Below are 22,620 nucleotides of genomic sequence, written 5' to 3'. Positions count from 1 at the left end.
CTTTCCAGAGTAGTTATGACACAGAGCTATAAAGATTAAGTTTAAACATTTATGGGACCCAGTTAACACAATGTGTGACATAAGAAACATATTCAGCTTGTTGGCCCCCTCTTATTTTCCTCCTGGATGACTTTGCAGATACACCAGCTTTAAAAGTAATGATCAACTTATAATAAATTTGTTCCATATATGTGCCCAGAATTAGAAAATAAAGTTTGCCTAGCTCTAAAACCTAAAGCATAGCCCGAATCACCTTGATTTAATCTACTCACTTAACCAAAGTATATTGAATCCCAACTGTGTTCCAGGAACTGTGTTAGCTACTTTGATTTTTCACAAAGTGAATAAATATTTACTTTTTCGTGGATAAAGAATGTGAATGCCACATCATATAGTGATAAGTAATATAATAAAATAAAATGTTATTTGATCACTGTGAAAATGTTCAGAATGTGCCATAATATCCTAGTGACCATGAAGCCCCTTCCTTCCACGAATTGCTCATTGAGATCAAACACATAAACATATACATCTGGTTGCAATTATTTTTGAAAAGAAGTTAATTTCCTCATTCCTCTCATATAATAAGAGTGGCCAATGCATTGTCCAAATTACTTTATTTATTCTTCCAGATATAAGGTACACTAAATCTTTGGCACAAGAACAAATGCACTATTATGAGGTGGGGTGGGACTATCTTTTCAACAAATAGTGATAGAACAGCTGGACCTCTAATGCAAAAAAAAAAAAGAAGAAGAAGAAGAAGAAGAAAGAAGAAGAAGAAGAATCCAAACATAGATAACTTACACTCTTCACAAAAATCAACTCAAAATGTCATCTGATAGGAGTAATTTTACTATCCCCTTTCCAATTTAAATGTCTTTTATTTCTTTTTCTTGTTTGCTTTTGCTAGTACTTTGTTAAACAGAAGTGGCAAAAGAGAGCATTTGCTGAGAAATCCAGTGTTAGTCTGATGAGAGTTTCCTTATAAGTAACTAGCTGCTTTTCTCTTGCTGTTTTTAGAACTTTCTCTTTGTTTTTGACTTTTGGTAGTTTGACTACAATGTGCCACCGAGAGGACCTTTTTGGGTTGTATCTGTTTGAGGACCTACCAGGCTCTGATATCTGGATATCTAAATCTCTTGCTAGACTTTGGAAACTTTCAGCTATTATTTTGTTAAATATGTTTTCTTTCCCCCTTTGTTTTCTCTTTGTCTCCTGGGACATCAAAAATTTAAATATTTGGTTGCTTTGTGGTGTTCCATATGTTATGTAGGCTTTGTTCATTATTTTTTATTCTTTTTAAAAAACTTTTTATCTGTCTGCGTTCTTTCAGAAGATCTGTCTTCAAGTTCTGAAATTCTTTCTTCTGCTTGATCTAGTTGAAGTTTTTTGAATGCAGTTTTTTATTTCATTTAATGAATTCTTCAGTTTCCAAATTTCTGTTTGGATTCTTATATATGATATCTATCTCTTCAGTAAATTTCTCATTCATATCCTGAATTATGCTCATGATTTTTTAATCAGTGTTCTCTTCTATCTCACTGAGCTTCTTTAATATCATTCAAATTATTTTTTGAGTATTCCATAAATTTCTTTTTCATTGGAATCTGTAGCTGAAGAATTATTGTGTTCCTTAGGAGGTGTTATATGTCCCTGCTTTTTCATGTTTCTTGTGTTCTTACATTGATATTTCTGCATCTGGTGTTACAGTCACTTCTTCCACTTTTTTTTTTAGATGTGCTTCCATAGGGAACTTTATCCTCAAAATGCATATATGGTGTTGGCCGGATAAGGTACTTTGTCTTTGTCTCTTGATGTGCGCAATAGTGTAGTATCTGTATGATTTCTTGACTTGTAAACAGAGTCAGTGATATCTGTGATTTTCTCAGTGGCTTAGAATGTGGAGGCTGTGGTAAGGTTTTGTTGGGGGCAGGATGTCAGGTGAACCAGTCCTTGGGCCCCAGAGGTGGCAGCAGCATGCCAAGCATGCTTGTTCTTGGGTCCTGGGTCAGTGAACACTGGCTCCCATGTTAGCCTGTCTAGGCAGATTGACTTTTGGACTTTGGACCTCCAGGTTGCTTGCTCTGGTGCCAGCAGTGGGCTGGGCAGGGCAGGTGGGTAAGTTCAAGCCCCTGGGAAGTGGATGTGGTATGGACAATGACAGTGTCAGTGATGGGACACCCCTCTGGCTCCCGAGTGGTCTGCACTGGTGTTGGCCATAGTTGTGACAGACTGAGTGGGCCAGTCCCCAGGCTTGCAGGTTAGTGCCTGTGAGTGAGTTCCAGCTGAGGTGGTTGCAGCCTGTTGGGTATGCTCATCTTCAGGCTCCCAGGAGGAGTGCTCAGGTGCCACCAGTGATGGAGGATAGAGCAGGGTGATCCACAGGGCCTCAGACCAAGAGCTCCAGAGCTCAGAGGGGTGAAGCTGAGCTGGATGGGCCTGTTCTCAGGGCCTTGGTGGTGCATGTGGTGCTGGCTGTGGTAGGCAGGGGCAGGGTAATCCTCAGGCCCCCAGTGGAATGCTTGCGTGTGTGTGGCAGCGGTTGCTCAGCAGTCTTGCTGGGTTGTTTTCAGTTCGGTTGGGCAGCATGTGCTTTAGCCCCAGGTGGCGACCATGGGTTACTATGCACAGAGGCCCTGCTTTGAGGTGACCAGGGTGCAGGATCACTGCCAATGGCTTGTGATTTGGCCCTGGTGGCAGCAGCTAGCAGTGGGACAGTGGTTTTTAACAATGAAAGAAGGAAAATCCAAAGGTTACATATTGTCATTCCATTCATGCAACATAGAAATGTAAAAACATCAATGATTTCCAAGGGTTGGGGGAGTTGGAAGTGGTTGTCTATAAAAAGCATGCAAAGGGAAATTTTAGGATGAATCAGATATTTTCTGTGGTGCTCTGCTGGTGAACACATGCCTGCATTTGTCCAAACTCATAGAACTACACGTAGCAAAGAGTGAATGCACCGCATACAAATTAAAAATGATCAACCAAGAGTACAGGGGAATTCCAGAATTAAACAGACTGTGAAAAAAAAATCTAATTTTATTATAAATGTATGACTTTACTTCATTGAAAGGAGATGAGGGGGGAAAAAAAAGCCAAGCTAAGTAAGATTGGAAAAACAATGTGCTAACCAGAAGCCCTAAAGCTAAAAATAAATTTTACAAAAATACTGTGCTTTAGTTGCTAAAGTTGTTTCTCATGGAGGTATGGATTAACAATTGTGGAACTGCTTTACTCCTATGCTGGAGATGGAATAAACTGAATTAGAGTGACAGACATAGGGGAGGAAAAGCTTCCTCAACCCTTCTAGGGTTCCTGGCTAGGTCTGAGATAAAACTGACAAAGACAGACTAACAGGGGAAAAGCATGACAGATTAATTTAATCAAAATTCTATGTGACATGGGAGCCTTCAGTAATGAAGACTCAAAGATCCAGGGAAAATTGTTTGTTTTTATGCTTAGGTTCATGGAAGTGTGACTGCATGTGGAAATGTGATTGGATAAGGTATATGACCTAATAGTAATAGTGAGAAAACCCAGCAAGGCCTGTCTGTTCAGATTCTTCTTGGCCTCTCTGTTGCAGCATTTCTTCCTTCCAGGTATCGGGCAGGACCTCTCTGGAATGAGAGTCAATTATTTTTGTAACTTTTCTTTTAGGTTTGGGGGTATGTGGGCAAGTTTGTATATAGGTTAACTTGTGTCACGGGAGTTTGTTGTTCACATTAATTCATCATCCATATGCTAAGGCTAGTTATTTATCTCCAATAGTTATTTTTTTCTGATCCTCTCCCTCCTTCCACCCTCCACCCTTAAGTAGGCCCCAGTGTCTTTTGTTCCCTTCTTTGCATCCATGAGTTCCTGTCATTTAGTTCCCACCTATTTAAGTGAGATCATGTGGTTTTTGGACTCCCTATTCAATAAAAGGTGCTGGGTAACAGGTTAGCCATACACAGAAGATTGAAACTGGACCTCTTCCTTGAACCATATACAAAAATCTACTCAAGTTGGATTAAAGACTTCAATGTAAAACCCTAAGCTATAAAAACCCTGGAAGACAACCTAGGCAATAGCTTTCTGAACACAGGAACTGGCAAAGATTTCATAACAAGGAAAAAGAAAGCAATTGCAACAAAAGCAAAAATTGACAAATGGGATCTAATTAAACCAAGAGTTTCCGCACAGCAGAAGAAACTATCAACATAATAAGACAACCTACAGAATGGGAGAAAATATTTGCAAACTATGCATCTGAGAAACGTCTACTATCCCGCTTCCATAAGGAACTTAAGCAAATTTACAAGAAGCAAACAACCCCATTAAAGAGGGCCCAAAGGACATTAACAGACACCTTTTCAAAAGAAGACATACATGTGGCCAACAAGCATATGAGCCCATTTTTTTATGACAAGATCCTAGATAGAAAGGTGGGAGAAAGAGTAATATTTCTAGGTTTTATGGCTTGCTCTGGGGAAAAGGAGTTCTAGTTTCTATGGTCCATGATGGAGAAGAGTAATTCTGGTTTCTGACCTACTTTGGGGAAGAAAGAGGGGAAAGAGACAGGAGGACAGGGGAAGGTCAGAAAGACTTTGGTTCTGAGCCTTCTTCTGAGGCCTTCCAATGTCCTTTTGTTCAAAGTACTCGTCATGACAAAGTGCCATACTTTGGGGTGTCATTTTCTAAGCCCCAACAGAGACATCAGTATGAACTCATATTTAGTTTAATATAATGAATAAATTTAGAAATAAATATGGTTTTCTCTGTATACAGGGTACAGAAATATATACTTAGTTCTTTTGATAAAAGAGCCTAGAAGAAGTGAAACAGCAGTAACAGCAAGCACACCCTGTGTCCAGATGTTGGCTTGTAAACATCACTCTCTATCAAAATAAAGAAGCCTCTTTGTAGAAGTAGTTGACTCTGTGACAGCAGTAGGAAAAATACAAGATGAGCTTAGAGCATCATGTAATGCCCTAAAGTAAGGACATATTCTAAATAAAATAAAAACAAAACACAAAGGATGAACAATGTCAAAGGAACATAAGGGCCTTCTGAAAGAGCTTCAAAGGATGGAAGTGGAAACATTTAGACCAAAAAAATAAAACAAAAACCTAGTATTGCCTTATAATCCAGTATAAAGTAAACAAACCAGAACATGCTAATATAAATGATTATAAATAAATAAATGAGAAAGGAGACAAATCTTGCTCACAGAAAAACTCCAAATAAGTTGTTTAAACACTGATCTCAGCCAGAGGTTCCCACATACCAGCAATGTGAGCTGGAATTAATTATTTGTTTCTAAAGAATAGAGCAGAGAAAGGGGGAACAAAAAGTAACTCTATGAGAGATAATTAAGCAAACTTTACCTAACATCTGTGATCATGTTAAACTCATCACTGATAAGTCATGTGTCCATGATATGACGTGCTAGAAGAGAAATTTTATCACTGATGTTACTTGAAAAACAGTACAGCCCCAGGGAAATAATGAGAAAACCTCAGAAAAACATAATTTCCGTTTCAGACATTCTATGAAATGTCTCACCAGTACTCCCTCAAAACACACGGAAAGATGGACAATCTGTCATAACTAGAAGAGATTAAGGAAACCTGACAACTAAATGCAAGAAGAGGAAAAGAGTGGAAAAATGCATGAGATCAGAATAAGTTCTGAAGTGTAGAAAGTAATAGTGTGTCCATCTTTTTTTTGTAGTTTTGACAAATGTACCATCATAATATAAGTTTATGACATAGGAGAAGTCAGGCAAGTGTTTGTTTTAGATTTGTACAGTTGCTGTTACAAAACGTTACATACCAGGAAGCTTTAAACAACAGGTATTTATTCTTTCACAGTTTGGAAGCCAGAAGTGCCAAATCAGTGACCCTGGACTGAAATCAGCACATTAGCAAGGCCTGCTTGCTTCATAAATTGTAAGTGAGAATTTTATTTCTTGCCTCTTCCATTTGATGGTGGCTGCAGGCATTCCAAGCCTTGGGGTCACATCACTTTAGTCTCTACTTTCATGGTCACTTTGCCGACTTCTCTTTTGTCTGTCATCACATCTCTCTGTCTTCTTCTGATAGTGACATATGTGGGCCTTTAGGGCTCACACAGATAATCCATAATACTATCTCCATCTTAATCATCTCTACATAGTCCTTTTAGGCAATATAAGGTGACATCGAAAGGTTCCAGGAATCAGGATGCATAAAGATTGTACATTATAACAGCCTGTTGAATTTATATCATGTTTGCTACTAACAGATATTGTCATGTTTATATTCTACATGGATGTTTAGAATCATTTCAGTTAATTCTATAATTTATGTGTATGAAGTAATTTTCAAACATAATCAGATGTTAAACCTTAAATAATTTCACATTTAATGTATTTTTATGATTTACTAAGTAGTACTTATTTGATATGTTATTTTCTACTTATTGAGATATCACATCTAAGTAAAAATTATGAGATGGCTTCAAATGAGCTACTTGATGATAGAATTTTCAGGAAACGATTGTGTCTAAAAGTTGGAGAAAAAGTCCTTAGAATATAGGTAAAAATGTTTCAGCAAAGAAATTATCTGTGTCTTTTGAAATGAACTATATGTCTGAATAGTAGGCTTATATAATAGATAGTTTGCTATAATCATGGATGGTTCAAAGTTTCAACATATTGATACAATTAGACTCAAAGCTTCATTATTTTATCCATTCATTTAACAAATACTTATTGAGAATCTCCTATGAAACACACTCATTTAGGTACTAAAGATCTTACAAAGAAAACAAAAAATTCACTGCTCTAATGAAGTTTGTCTTCTAGTTGGATAGGAGGATATATAGTGAACAAGTGAATAAATATACAGGAGAATGTGAGTAAAAACGAGGAAGAATAACACGAGATGAGGGGCAGTGTACGTGGGGTGGGGAGAGGGATTATTTTATAAAGGTGGTGAACGAAGGACTCTATGACTGGGTCACATTTAAGGAAAGACCTGAATGGAGTGAGGAAATATTATGCATAGAGAGTAGCAAGTGCACAGGCCCTGAGGTTGGAGCAGGCTTGGAGTTGTGAAAAACAGCAAGGAGAGCAGCCTGGACGAAATGGAGTAAAACACAGGTGAAGCAGCAAAAGGTGATGTATGTCAACTAAAATAAGAATGAAGGAGCAGAATTAACCATTTCAAAGTATTTGCAGGAAGAAAAATGTACTTTTTTTTTTGTTTCTCAGTACATTTTTTAAACACTGTAAAAGCTGGTAGCAATATGCAAAGAAATGCTTTTATTTTTACTCAGTTTTTCTGGTGCTCTAGTTGTTTTCTCCTTTTAAACTTTAAAACATGAACATGTTGCTTCTCTAACTCAGTAATGACACAAATATGAATTCATATGAGATGCTATATGTACATATTCTTGATACAATGTGCCAAGGAAAAGCATATACTTTCATTTAATCATATGTTTTCTTTTAAACAAAATGAGGACTCCTGGAACAGTATTCACCAAAATAAATTCAAAAACATTAGGCTCAACTTTATATTCTACTCCCTAAATTAAGTATTTAAATTATTTTTGTTAAATATTAGTGTATTATTCAGGGTTCTACAGAGAAACAGAACCGAGAGAGAGAGAGAGAGAGAGAGAGAGAAGGAGATTGATTATGGGAACTGGCTCATGTGAATATGGAGGTTGAGAAGTCTCACAATATACTGTCTGCAAATTGGAGAACCAGGAAGGCCAGTAGAGTAATTTGGAGTTTGAAGATCTGAGAAAGGTCAGGACAGGGTTGTGGAACTTGTATAAGGCCTGGAGGCCAAAGGCCCGAGAAACCAGTAACTCAAATGTCTAAGAACAAGAGAAGATGAATGTCCCAGCTCAAGAAGAGACACAATTCATCCTTCCTCCACCTTTTTGTTCTTTTCAGGTGAGCCCTCAGTAGACTGAATGATGGCCACCCACACTGGGGAGGGCAGATCTTCCTTACTCAGTCTCCTGATTCAAATATTAATCTCTTCTGGAAACACTTTCACAGACATATTCAGAACAATGTTTAAGCAGCTATCTGGGCATCCCTTAATCCAGTTAAACTGACCCATAAAATTAACCATCAGAATTTGTCACATTACATTTAATCTGGGCACATTTTCCACACCTATGGAATATTCCCCACTTCATGGGAAACCTTCATGTACTTTTATTAATGGACTTGTTTTTGCTCTAGTTTTATGTATATTTGCATTGACATGTGGTAGAAAAAAATGCATGTGGAATAAATGAATACATTAATATCTTTAAGGTTTTTGGAAAAGAAGCCCCAAGATGTCTTAGCCATTCTTGTCCAGGTGTTATGTTTCTGGACATAATGTTTCTTTTTACTTAGACAATAGACTTTTAAACAGGCATGGCAATCACCTCAGGAATTTAACTTGATTGTGGACTTTAAATGTGATTCAGAACATGGAGAAGATCCGAGAGAAATGAAACTAGGTTATGGTGCATCCTACAATGTTAAACTGACCATCCTAGAGACAATTTTGCCTTCTCAACAACTTTCTTGAATGCACTCTTCACTTCCTTGTTCCTCAGACTATAGACCAGGGGGTTCAGCATGGGGATGACCATTGTATAGAACACAGATGCCATTTTGTCTGTGTCCATGGAGTGACTGGAGCTGGGTTGTAAGTACATGAAGATAATAATCCCATAGAAGATGGTGACTGCAATGAAGTGAGAGGCACAGGTGGACAAAGCCTTCTGGTATCCCGAAGCTGAGTGCATCTTTAGAATGGTGATAAAAATGAATATGTAGGATATCAAGATAACCAGGAGAGCTAAAAAGATATTGAAGCTCACAACATAAACAAGAACAAGCTCGCTAACATGTCTATCAGAGCAAGAGAGAACCATGACAGCTGGAATATCACAGAAAAAGTGATGAACTTCATTGGACTTACAGAAAGAGAGACTAAATGTGTCCCCAGTGTGGATGGAGGCATTCAGGAAATCACAGAGGTAGGAGCCTATGGTCAGACGAGCACATACACTTGTTGTCATGGTTGTGGTATAATGCAGGGGTTTGCACACTGCCGCATAGTGGTCATAGGCCATTGAGGCCAAGAGGTAATTTTCCACAGTGGCAAAAGCTACAAAAATATACATTTGAGCAGCACATGCATTGTAGGTGATGACCTTCTCTTCTATAAGGAATCCAGCCATGACGGTGGGAGTGACAGCTGAAGAGTAGCAAAAGTCCACTAGAGACAAGTTACTGAGAAAAAAGTACATGGGATTGTGGAGACAGGAATCCCAGAATATCACTACAATAATTCCCAGGTTTCCAACCAGAGTGATAATATAGATGAAGAGGAACATTATAAAGAGGGGAACCTGCAGTTCTGAGTCATTGGTTAGTCCTAGAAGAATGAACTGTGTTACTTCTGTCTTATTTTCCATCATTGCTCTGGGGGACTCACAGGATGCTTGTAGCAATACAAAAAGGAACAATGTGGTAAATAAATTGAATTAAAATTGAAAAGTATAAGTACAATATGTATTCCTTCATTGTAGCAATAACTTGTACTTCAAGATTCCCTAGAAAAAGTGTGGCCTTGACAACCAAAGGTAGTGCATTGATTATACAGAATACGTACTGTTGAAACTGAAGAATCTTAATAGATTATTTGCACAATTTTTACATATTATAAATTTGTAAACTCATATGTAGAAAATTTACTAACCTGATCAAGATGACTCGTCTAGGTGCATCTGTCTGTCAATTCACCTTTCCTGAGCACGGTAAAAGCTGACGCATGTTGCTAATTTGCCAAGAACTTGTCTAGACATTTTAGATATATATTCATTATTTCCTTGCAACGATATTATGTATTTGATTAGTTGTTGCATTCATTTAAATTATGAAGCACAGGAGGTTGAGTAACATATTCATGTTTATACAAGTATTAAATGGCAAGCCATGCTTTGGATCCATACCAACTTTTGAACCCATGCTGAATGGTTCCTAAGTCTAATGGTCGAAACTGAATTTAAATCAAATGGAATACAACTTAATTTACAATCACTTATTGTCTCCTTTGGTACAAACTTAGTGTTTTGGGTTTCACAATGAAGTAAGCGAGTAATATATGCATAGTGAAAGTGGTGGGATAACTGGGTTGTTAGGGGCATGTTCAACTAGCAGAAACAATTCTGAGAGAAGCCTATCATCAGATATGGCAGATACAGAGCTTGAGTTCTTGGAAGAGAGGCATGTCAGTCCACCACTTACCACCTGGGAACCACTGGTTCTAATCTAATTCCCTTAAACATCACATTTTCTTCTGTAAAACTAAAACAGTAATGTGACCTACTTTGAGGTAGTATTGTGAGAATTAAATAAGATAATCCATTAAAAATGCTAGATGTTAAGCATAGCCTAATGAGTGCTAGTTATAATATTAAATACTATTAGGATGGGTGATAATCTTTTTGTTGGTTTTATAAAAGTGGATGGTGACAAGCAGGGCTGCAGGCAAGGGTGAGTTTTGAAATATTGAAGCTCCCATCTCCAATTTTATTTTCCTCCATACTAGGACCACTGAGATTTTCTGTGTTTCTTTCAGGTTGCTCTTCCTCCAAGCAAATGATTGTCTGCCCTGGAAAATTCACGCGAGCCTCTCTTTTTCTTAATTTCTCCCTTGAAATCCATATTTTAGTGTGGGTAAAAAAGTTTCTTTTTCCTAAAGTCATTCTTTCTCTTATTACTGTTATTCCATAGTTAAAGATTAAGGGTTAAAATTTCCTACTTTATGGACTATCTTTATTTAACTCACAGATCTGATTTGGTGGCAAGTTCCATGTGATAAAATATGTTTTTTGAATCTATTCTTGATTAGGAACAATATTTTATTATTTATTTATTTATGTTGTTTTTAAATTTCAATGCTCATTTTAGATACAAGGGTTACATGTACGGATTTGTTACGTGGGAATATTGCATAATGTTGAGGTTTGGAGTATGGATCCTGTCACCCTGGTGGTGAGCATACCATCTGATAGGTAGTTCTTAAGCCCACCCTCTCTTTCTCCATTAGTCCACAGTGTCTATTGTTCCCATATTTAGGTCCATGTGTTCTCATCATTTAGCCCTCACTTATTAGTGAGGATATGAGGTATTTGGTTTTCTGTTATTGTGTTACTTTGCTTAAGATTATGGCCTCCAGATTCATCCACATTGCTGCAAAGGATGTGATTTCATTTTTTATGGCTATGTAGTATTCCAAAAATCTGGTGTACAGATTTCTTCAAAAACTTAAAACAGAGCTACTATTTGACCCAGTATATACCCAAAAGGTAATAAGTCATTTACTAAAAAGACAAATACGTATGGTCAACCTAAATGCCCTTCAATGACAGATTGGATAAAGAAATGTGGTACATATACACCACAGAATATTATGCAGCCATAATAAAGAACGAGATCATCTCCTTTGCAGGGACAAAGATGGATCTGGAAGCCATTATCCTCAGCAAACTAATGCAGACACAGAAAACCAAATACTGCATGCTCTCACTTTTAAGTGGGAGCTGAATGATGAAAAGACATGGACACATGGTAGAGAACAACACACACTGGGGTCTGTCAAAGGGTGGTGGGTAGGAGGAGGGAGAGCATCAGGAAGAAGAGCTAATGGATGCTGGGCTTAATACCTAGGTGACGGGATGATCTGTACAGCTAATTGCCATGGCACATCTTTAGCTATGTAACAAACCTGCATATCCTGCATGTGTACCCCTGAACTTTAAAGTTGGACATTTTTTTTAAAAAGACACATGTACCTGTAAGATTATCAGCACACTATTCACAACAACAAATGTATAGTATCAACCCTGGTGCCCATCAGTGGTAGACTGGATAAAGAAGTTGTGGTATGTATATGCCATGGAATATTACACAGCCATGAAAATAAGAATGAAATCAGGAACAATACTTTAAATCTTTGTATTTGGATTGGGGTCTTTAGAAGGGTATCCAACCAATACTAACTACTGTTTCCTACTGTCTTTCTCTGAAACACTTGGCAACTTCACTTCCCAAGCCTGAGGTATGAAGATGTTATGTTGCTAACTTTAACATACATGACTGCTTTTAGCATACACTATGTTCTACCAATAATAAAAACTTTATATATAAATGATGTGTGTGTGTGTGTGTGTGTGTGTGTATATGTGTATGTGTGTGTGTGTGAGAGAGAGAGAGAGAGGTATTATTATTGTTATTATTACTTTATCATTAAGAACATTGAGAATTTGAGAAGTGATGTGATGCTCCAAAATTATATGGCTAGTTTGAGAGTCAAGATTCAAGAGTTAAATCCATCTTCAATCTAATCAAAAGTCAAAACTTTCAGCCACATCACTGTCAACATATGTAGATGTGCTAATAATAGTAAGAATGAGATTATTAAAAAAAGTTAAAACACAGGTCATAGCTTGTTAATTCATTTAACACCCTTTTGTAGTTTAAAGAATGAACATTTCACTCTTTTTTGTTTGTTTTTGTTTTTTTACCACTTATGAAAAGCCAATACATAACGAACAGATAAAATTACCACCTAGTCAGAATATCATCTATCTTATCTTTTGTCCATATCTTTGGAGGAAGAAGCATGTTTCGTTAAGAACCACTAAATTTCCTATAATGGAACATTTATGCCCTACGCCCACCTCAGTATTTTAGAAAAAAATGTTGAAAACACCTATTTCTGCTCTCAAATAACTTATAGTAGGTGTAGCTGCCCCACTGCTTTTGCATGAGTTACACTTTTCTCTGAAATGTTTCTTAGATATAGAAGCTTACCTTACAGCTGGATGAGCAGAAACAGTCAATACAGAATAGTTTGTCTGTAATCAGAAAATCAGCCATGGAATATTGCATTAATATGTTTGGAGAAGCTTGCTCTCAGGTACTGGTCAACAGGTTTCATGGTCTCCAGGCATGGAAAAATAAAGGGAAGAGCATTAAGATGGAACAAGTCCTGAATCTCCTATTAATTCTTTCTGGGAACTTAAAGGAGTTACTTATCTTCCCCTTTCTCGAGAAAATAAACATGTTAAGATTACCTCTCTCACCTAATTCACAGAATTGCATCTGTAAATAACAAGTAAGTGAGGGCTGTAAAACATCTTGCTAAGGGATCATCGTGCGAAAGTCAGTCAACGTAATTTTTCACTTGGGATGTTTTCCCTGAGCAGGGTTGAAGGTTCATAGCAAAGCCTCAGGTCAGAAGGCATGCATGAACTAAAAACAATTATCCTTTAGATGAATAAATGATGATCCGTGGAGCTTTGTACACAGTGTGGTCTCTCTAAAACTACATCATGTTGGGAGTCATGTTGGGATTTCATATGCTAATATATGGAGATATGAGGAGAATTATAAGGGCATAGACATCTCTGGAGATGTTCCCTGTGAGAGGATCTACAGCTCCTCATTCTACTTTCCAGGCGCAGAAGCAATTAAAGCTGCCAGTGGGGATCAAGCTTATTATTTTTAATATACACACATAATTTGTGTGCATATTAAATTTGTTATTTCTTTTTTCATTCTCTAATGAATGCATAATTTACATACAGTAATACCCAGTATTAATACACACTTTACTGTATAGTACTAAGAATTTTGTCAAATATATGGTCACATAAGACTACAACAATTACATTAAAAACATTTTCTAAGCTGACTTTTTGGTAACCTCTTTTCCCCCACCCACTATCCTGGCAACAAGTACATTGTTTTTGTCCAAATAATTTTGCTTTTGCTAGAATGTCTTTAAATATAATCCTAGAATATGTAGTCTTTGAGTCTGGCATCTTTCACTTTCACTTAGCAATTGAAACCCATATATATTGTTGCCTATGTCAGAGTTAAATCTTTTTTATTGTAGAAGAATATTGCATTATGTGGACATTATAGATTGTTTTTCTCATTCTGCAACTGAGGAACATTTGTACAGGTTTTAGAGTTTGGTGAGTAGAAATAAAGCTGATTTAAGCATTTCATTAAAGATTTCTGGACGAGGCACTGTAGCTCATGCCTGTAATCCTGGCACTTTAAGAGGCTGAGGTGGGTGGATGACTTGAGGTAAGAAGTTTAAGACCAGCCTGGTCAACATGGTGAAGCTCAGTCTCTACTAAAAATACAAAAATTAGCCAGGCAGGGTGGTAGACACCTGTAATCCCAGCTCCTCAGGAGGCTGAGGCAGGAGAATTGCTTGAACCTGGGAGGCAGAGGCGGAGGCTGCAGTGAGCCAAGATTGTGCCTCTGTATGACAGCCTGGGTGACAGAGTGAGAGTCTGTCTCAAAAAAAAAAAAGATTTCTGAGGTGAACATAGATTTTCATTTCATTTGAATAAATATTGATGAGTCAGACTGAACTGTTGTATGGTAGGCACATGTTTATCTGAATAAGAAACTGTCAACATCTTTTCTGAAGATACTCTATTATTTTGAATTCCCACTAGCAGTCCATTCAAATTGTCTCACCTCTGTATCAGCATTTTATATTTAAAAATTTTGTAATTTAATTTTTTTTTACTTCTTTTTGTTTTTCTCTAAGACATCTCCTTAAGAATTTTCTTAACACTTACCTACCTTATCACCACAGTTCTGGCCTGGGGATGCTTTTTTTTTTCCAACAAAGGAGACAGATTCATCCTTTTGCACGGATTCATCGTTTGCACTGTTGCTTCTGAGCCCACAGTACACTCCCAAGCAGACTTATCACATCTCTCTTAGTACAAGTGAGCATCATGGTTAAACATTTGTTCTGTGCACCATGGTTGCTTCACCTCAAATTTGAGTAAGAAATGTAGCCTTTCCAATTTCAGCTTCCTTCTGTAAGGAAGAAGAAAATATTACCTTGTCATTCACGAAAGATTTTCAAAAAGATAATCACATGACATATTATAGAGCACAATACACTTTCTACCACATATCAGGTGTTCAATAGGTTAAATATTAATATTTATTATTTATAATATTTTCCATAGATAGGTCACAAAAATAGTGGTACACAAACAATCCACCTACTTTTCTACATGTGTATGCCCCATTCCAGCTAGGCAGGACATATAATAGTTCTAGATAATGAACTATAGAAAAAATTGTAATGTTGGTTGAAACATACATACTACTCTCCAGTTATCTCATCTCCTGCTATGATAATCAAAAGGCTTAATGTTCCAGCAGGTGCAGAAACAGATGATGATACCTTCATCAGCAGGTGTCTTTGAGTGACCACATACAGCTTTTCACTTAGCCAGACAACCTGTGTGACAGACATGTAGTAGCATAAGTAAGAAATAAATCTGTAGGATGCTGAATATTTATCTTCCAAAATAGCAGATTCTAATACTTGGAATTGGTAAATTATACCTTATATGACAATTGCTTTGCAGTTATGATCAAATTAAGGATAGTGAGATGGAGATTAATCTAAATTATTCAGTGGGCTATAAATGCAGTTACCAGTTCCTTCTAAGATGGGGGCAGGAAAAATGATAGATTAGAATATTTTAAGGGCCTGTTACTCCACAGAAACACAAAAAAGCAAGCAAAAACTGGCACAATCAACTTTGAACTCTGGAAAATAGTCAAGGATCTACAGAAACAAAGAGAAGGATGATTCAAGAAAAAGGTGACCTCACATGACATTTTTAGGAAGTATCTGTTAAACTGCTATGTGACCACAAGTAAAGAAACAAAGACATCAGAGGCCACATAAGACAATAAATACATTCTTTCAAATATTTTAATAAAACTCACTGAATCAACAACTGTACTCAGAGCAAGCAAAAACAAATGAAACTGGGGGTAGGAGGGGAGATAATTTGACTTCCAGAATTACCATACTATAATATTAAAAATGTCAAACTTTCAACTGAAAATAAGAGACATATGAAGGATCAAGAAACCATTTCCAATTTACAAGAAAACCAAAATTGTCCTGAGGAAGCATAAGCGTGATACCTAGAAGACAAAAATCTTAAATCAATTGCCTTAAACGGGCTCAAAGGGATTAAGGGGAAAAATTGACAAGGAACTAAAGAAAACTAGGACAACAGTGTTTCAATACATAGTAAATATCAATTAAAAATACAAATTACTTTTAAAAAAACAGAATTTCTGGAGCTGAAAATTACAATGAGTAAAATAAAAATTTACCAGAGGGCTTTAACAATATTTGACAAAAGAGGAAAAAAAAATCAGTGGATTTCTTTCCTTCCTTCCTCCCTCCCTCCCTCTCCCCCTCCTTCCCTCCCTCCCTCCCTCCTCTGTCCCTTCTTCTCTTCTCTTCCTTCCTTCCTTCGTTCCTTCCTTCCTTCCTTTCTTTTCTTCCTTCTTTCTTTTTGAGACAAAGTCTTACTCTGTCACCCATGCTGTAGTACAGTGGTGTAATCATGGCTCACTACAGTCTCCACCTCTTGGCTCTAAATGATCCTCCTGCCTCACCCTCCCAAGTAGCTGGGGCCACAGGCATGCACCAATACACCTGGATACATTTTCTTTTTGTTTTTGTTTCTTTTTTTTGTTTTTTGTTTTTTGTTTTTTTTTTATTATACTTTAAATTCTAGGGTATATGTGCATAACGTGCAGGTTTGTTACATATGTATACTTGTGCCATGTTGGTGTGCTGCACCCATCAACTCGTCAGCACCCATCAATTCGTCATTTATATCAGGTATAACTCCCAATGCAATCCCTCCCTCCTCCCCCCTCCCCATGATAGGCCCCACGTGTGATGTTTCCCTTCCTGAGTCCAAGTGATGTCATTGTTCAGTTCCCACCTATGAGTGAGAACATGCGGTGTTTGGTTTTCTCTTCTTGTGATAGTTTGCTAAGAATGATGGTTTCCAGCTGCATCCATGTCCCTACAAAGGACTCAAACTCATCCTTTTTTATGGCTGCATACTATTCCATGGTGTATATGTGCCACATTTTCTTAATCCAGTCTGTCACAGATGGACATTTGGGTTGATTCCAAGTCTTTGCTATTGTGAATAGTGCCGCAATAAACATGCGTGTGCATGTGTCTTTATAGCAGCATGATTTATAATCCTTTGGGTATATACCCAGTAGTGGGATGGCTGGGTCATATGGTACATCTAGTTCTAGATCCTTGAAGAATCGCCATACTGTTTTCCATAATGGTTGAATTAGTTTATAATCCCACCAACAGTGTAAAAGTGTTCCTATTTCTCCACATCCTCTCCAGCACCTGTTGTTTCCTGACTTTTTAATGATTGCCATTCTAACTGGTGTGAGATGGTATCTCATTGTGGTTTTGATTTGCATCTCTCTGATGGCCAGTGATGATGAGCATTTTTTCATGTGTCTGTAGGCTGTATGAATGTCTTCTTTGGAGAAATGTCTGTTTATATGCTTTGCCCACTTTTTGATGGGGTTGTTGTTTTTTCTTGTAAATTTGTTTGAGTTCTTTGTAGATTCTGGATATTAGCCTTTTGTCAGATGAGTAGATTGCAAAAATTTTCTCCTATTCTGTAAGTTGCCTGTTCACTCTGATGGTAGTTTCTTTTGCTGTGCAGAAGCTCTTTAGTTTTATTAGATCCCATTTGTCGTTTTTGGCTTTTGTTGCCGTTGCTTTTGGTGTTTTAGACATGAAGTCCTTGCCCATGCCTATGTCCTGAATGGTACTACCTAGGTTTTCTTCTAGGGTTTTTATGGTATTAGGTCTAACATTTAAGTCTCTAATCCATCTTGAATTAATTTTCGTATAAGGAGTAAGGAAAGGATCCAGTTTCAGCTTTCTACTTATGGCTAGCCAATTTTCCCAGCACCATTTATTAAATAGGGAATCCTTTCCCCATTTCTTGTTTCTCTCAGGTTAGTCAAAGATCAGATGGCTGTAGATGTGTGGTATTATTTCTGAGGACTCTGTTCTGTTCCATTGGTCTATATCTCTGTTTTGGTACCAGTACCATGCTGTTTTGGTTACTGTAGCCTTGTAGCATAGTTTGAAGTCAGGTAGCGTGATGCATCCAGCTTTGTTCTTATGACTTAGGATTGTCTTGGCAATGTGGGCTCTTTTTTGGTTCCATATGAACTTTAAAGCCGTTTTTTCCAGTTCTGTGAAGACACTCATTGGTAGCTTGATGGGGATGGCATTGAATCTATAAATAACCTTGGGCAGTATGGCCATTTTCACGATATTGATTCTTCCTATCCATGAGCATGGAATGTTCTTCCATTTGTTTGTGTCCTCTTTTATTTCACTGAGCAGTGGTTTGTAGTTCTCCTTGAAGAGGTCCTTTACATCCCTTGTAAGTTGGATTCCTAGGTATTTTATTCTCTTTGAAGCAATTGTGAATGGAAGTTCATTCATGATTTGGCTCTCTGTTTGTCTGTTACTGGTGTATAAGAATGCTTGTGATTTTTGCACATTAATTTTGTATCCTGAGACTTTGCTGAAGTTGCTTATCAGCTTAAGGAGATTTTGGGCTGAGACGATGGGGTTTTCTAAATATACAATCATGTCATCTGCAAACAGGGACAATTTGACTTCTGCTTTTCCTAACTGGATACCCTTTATTTCTTTCCCTTGCCTGATTGCCCTGGCCAGAACTTCCAACACTATGTTGAATAGGAGTGGTGAGAGAGGGCATCCCTGTCTTGTTCCAGTTTTCAAAGGGAATTTTTCCAGTTTTTGCCCATTCAGTATGATATTAGCTGTGGGTTTGTCATAAATAGCTCTTATTATTTTGAGGTACGTTCCATCAATACCGAATTTATTGAGTGTTTTTAGCATGAAGGGCTGTTGAATTTTATCAAAAGCGTTTTCTGCATCTATTGAGATAATCATGTGGTTCTTGTCTTTGGTTCTGTTTATATGCTGGATTATGTTTATTGATTTGTGAATGTTGAACCAGCCTTGCATCCCAGGGATGAAGCCCACTTGATCATGGTGGATAAGCTTTTTGATGTGCTGCTGGATCCGGTTTGCCAGTATTTTGTTGAGGATTTTTGCATCGATGTTCATCAGGGATATGGTCTAAAATTCTCTTTTTTGTTGTGTCTCTGCCAGGTTTTGGTATCAGGATGATGTTGGCCTCATAAAATGAGTTAGGGAGGATTCCCTCTTTTTCAATTGATTGGAATAGTTTCAGAAGGAATGGTACCAGCTCCTCCTTGTAGCTCTGGTAGAATTCAGCTGTGAATCCATCTGGTCCTGGACTTTTTTTGGTTGGTAGGCTATTAATTATTGCCTCAATTTCAGAGCCTGCTATTGGTCTATTCAGGGATTCAACTTCTTCCTGGTTTAGTCTTGGAAGAGTGTAAGTGTCCAGGAAATTATCCATTTCTTCTAGATTTTCTAGTTGATTTGCGTAGAGGTGTTTATAGTATTCTCTGATGGTAGTTTGTATTTCTGTGGGGTCCGTGGTGATATCCCCTTTATCATTTTTATTGCATCTATTTGATTCTTCTCTCTTTTCTTCTTTATTAGTCTTGCTAGTGGTCTGTCAATTTTGTTGATTTTTTCAAAAAACCAACTCCTGGATTCACTGATTTTTTGGAGGGTTTTTTGTGTCTCTATCTCCTACAGTTCTACTCTGATCTTAGTTATTTCTTGCCTTCTGCTAGCTTTTGAATGTGTTTGCTCTTGCTTCTCCAGTTCTTTTAATTGTGATGTTAGAGTGTCAATTTTAGATCTTTCCAGCTTTCTCTTGTGGGCATTGAGTGCTATACATTTCCCTCTACACACTGCTTTAAATGTGTCCCAGAGATTCTGGTATGTTGTATCTTTGTTCTCATTGGTTTCAAAGAACATCTTTATTTCTGCCTTCATTTCGTTATGTACCCAGTAGTCATTCAGGAGCAGGTTGTTCAGTTTCCATGTAGTTGAGTGGTTTTGATTGAGTTTCTTAGTCCTGAGTTCTAGTTTGATTGCACTGTGGTCTGAGAGACAGTTTGTTATAATTTCTGTTCTTTTACATTTGCTAAGGAGTGCTTTACTTCCAATTATGTGGTCAATTTTGGAATAAGTGCGATGTGGTGCTGAGAAGAATGTATATTCTGTTGATTTGGGGTGGAGAGTTCTATAGATGTCTATTAGGTCTGCTTGGTGCAGAGATGAGTTCAATTCCTGGATATCCTTGTTAACTTTCTGTCTGGTTGATCTGTCTAATGTTGACAGTGGAGTGTTGAAGTCTCCCATTATTATTGTATGGGAGTCTAAGTCTCTTTGTAAGTCTCTAAGGACTTGCTTTATGAATCTGGCTGCTCCTGTATTGGGTGCATATATATTTAGGATAGTTAGCTCTTCCTGTTGAATTGATCCCTTTACCATTATGTAATGGCCTTCTTTGTCTCTTTTGATCTTTGATGGTTTAAAGTCTGTTTTATCAGAGACTAGGATTGCAAGCCCTGCTTTTTTTTGTTCTCCATTTGCTTGGTAGATCTTCCTCCATCCCTTTATTTTGAGCCTATGTATGTCTCTGCATGTGAGATGGGTCTCCTGAATACAGCAGACTGATGGGTCTTGACTCTTTATCCAGTTTGCCAGTCTGTGTCTTTTAATTGGAGCATTTAGTCCATTTACATTTAAGGTTAATATTGTTATGTGTGAACTTGATCCTGCCATTATGATATTAACTGGTTATTTTGCTCGTTAGTTGATGCAGTTTCTTCCTAGCCTCGATGGTCTTTACATTTTGGCATGTTTTTGCAATGGCTGGTACCGGTTGTTCCTTTCCATGTTTAGGGCTTCCTTCAGGGTCTCTTGTAAGGCAGGCCTGGTGGTGACAAAATCTCTAAGCATTTGCTTATCTGTAAAGGATTTTATTTCTCCTTCACTTATGAAACTTAGTTTGGCTGGATATGAAATTCTGGTTTAAAATTCTTTTCTTTAAGAACGTTGAATATTGGCCCCCACTCTCTTCTGGCTTGGAGAGTTTCTGCTGAGAGATCTGCTGTTAGTCTGATGGGCTTCCCTTTGTGTGTAACCCGACCTTTCTCTCTGGCTGCCCTTAAGATTTTTTCCTTCATTTCAACTTTGGTGAATCTGGCAATTATGTGTCTTGGAGTTGCTCTTCTGGAGGAGTATCTTTGTGGCGTTCTCTGTATTTCCTGAATTTGAATGTTGGCCTGCCCTACTAGGTTGGGGAAGTTCTCCTGGATGATATCCTGAAGAGTGTTTTCCAACTTGGTTCCATTTTCCCCCTCACTTTCAGGCACCCCAATCAGACGTAGATTTGGTCTTTTTACATAATCCCATACTTCTTGCAGGCTTTGTTCATTTCTTTTTCTTCTTTTTTCTTTTGGTTTCTCTTCTCGCTTCATTTCATTCATTTGATCCTCAATCGCTGATACTCTTTCTTCCAGATGATCGAGTCGGTTACTGAAGCTTGTGCATTTGTCACGTATTTCTCGTGTCATGGTTTTCATCTCTGTCATTTCGTTTATGACCTTCTCTGCATTAATTAGTCTAGCTGTCAATTCTTCCACTCTTTTTTCAAGATTTTTAGTTTCTTTGCGCTGGGTACGTAATTCCTCCTTTAGCTCTGAGAAGTTTGATGGACTGAAGCCTTCTTCCCTCATCTCGTCAAAGTCATTCTCTGACCAGCTTTGATCCGTTGCTGGTGATGGGCTGCACTCCTTTGTAGGGGGAGATGCGCTCTTAGTTTTTGAATTTCCAGCTTTTCTACCCTGCTTTTTCCCCATCTTTGTGGTTTTATCTGTCTCTGGTCTTTGATGATGGTGACGTGCTGATGGGGTTTTGGTATAGGTGTCCTTCCTGTTTGATAGTTTTCCTTCTGACAGTCAGGACCCTCAGCTGTAGGTCTGTTGGAGATTGCTTGAGGTCCACTCCAGACCCTGTTTGCCTGGGTATCAGCAGCAGAGGTTGCAGAAGATAGAATATTGCTGAACAGCGAGTGTACCTGTCTGATTCTTATTTTGGAAGCTTCCTCTCAGGGGTGTACTCCACCCTGTGAGGTGTGGGGTGTCAGACTGCCGCTAGTGGGGGATGTCTCCCAGTTAGGCTACTCAGGGGTCAGGGACCCACTTGAGCAGGCAGTCTGTCCGTTCTCAGATCTCAACCTCCGTGTTGGGAGATCCACTGCTCTCTTCAAAGCCGTCAGACAGAGATGTTTGCGTCTGCAGAGGTTCTGCTGCCTTGTTGTTGTTGTTGTTGTTGTTGTTGTTTTAGCTGTGCCCTGTCCCCAGAGGTGGAGTCTACAGAGACAGGCAGGTTTCCTTGAGCTGCTGTGAGCTCCACCCAGTTCGAGCTTCCCAGCGGCTTTGTTTACCTACTTAAGCCTCAGCAATGGCGGGCGCCCCTCCCCCAGCCTTGCTGCTGCCTTGCGGTTAGATCGCCGACTGCTGTGTTAGCAATGAGGGAGGCTCCGTGGGCGTGGGAACCTCCCGGCCAGGTGTGGGATATATTCTCCTGGTGTGCCCGTTTGCTTAAAGCCCAATATTGGGGTGGGAGTTATCCGATTTTCCAGGTGTTGTGTGTCTCAGTTCCCCTGGCTAGGAAAAGGGATTCCCTTCCCCCTTGCGCTTCCCAGGTGAGGCGATGCCTCGCCCTGCTTCAG

At 38.3% G+C, this 22,620-nt stretch overlaps 1 protein-coding gene and 2 long non-coding RNA genes across 5 annotated transcripts in view; all 3 read right to left on the bottom strand.

Annotated features, from left to right (window-relative positions):
* Window positions 1–15,715, bottom strand: part of LOC117080726 — a 28,643-nt gene extending 12,928 nt beyond the window's left edge. For all 3 annotated transcript variants that reach the window (XR_004435927.1, XR_004435929.1, XR_004435928.1), the window contains exons 1-3: window positions 15,195–15,715; window positions 14,660–14,902; window positions 12,866–12,995 (exon numbers count right to left, since the gene is read on the bottom strand). This is a non-coding gene — a long non-coding RNA (uncharacterized LOC117080726). The remainder of the gene's footprint in view (window positions 1–12,865; window positions 12,996–14,659; window positions 14,903–15,194) is intronic.
* On the bottom strand, window positions 1,727–10,362 carry LOC117080727. Its single transcript, XR_004435930.1, has 2 exons — window positions 9,747–10,362; window positions 1,727–3,623 (listed from the first exon to the last, which is right to left on the bottom strand). It is a non-coding gene; the product is annotated as an uncharacterized LOC117080727 (long non-coding RNA).
* On the bottom strand, window positions 8,259–9,552 carry LOC117080725 (olfactory receptor 5B3). The gene has a single exon (XM_033205959.1). The coding sequence runs from the start codon at window positions 9,463–9,465 to the stop codon at window positions 8,518–8,520; it is 948 nt and encodes a 315-aa protein (XP_033061850.1). The 5' UTR covers window positions 9,466–9,552; the 3' UTR covers window positions 8,259–8,517.
* Window positions 15,716–22,620: the final 6,905 nt, after the last annotated feature.

Source organism: Trachypithecus francoisi, unplaced genomic scaffold (assembly GCF_009764315.1).
Source record: "Trachypithecus francoisi isolate TF-2019V2 unplaced genomic scaffold, Tfra_2.0 Lachesis_group8, whole genome shotgun sequence".
Lineage (NCBI taxonomy): Eukaryota > Metazoa > Chordata > Mammalia > Primates > Cercopithecidae > Trachypithecus > Trachypithecus francoisi.
The sequence above is the reverse complement of the archived record's forward strand: the minus strand, read 5'-3'. Positions and strand labels throughout refer to the sequence as shown.

What these genes read in the sequence shown, in the direction of transcription:
- LOC117080725 (XM_033205959.1), bottom strand. Translation starts at nt 9,465, where the DNA reads ATGATGGAAAATAAGACAGAAGTAACACAGTTCATTCTTCTAGGACTA.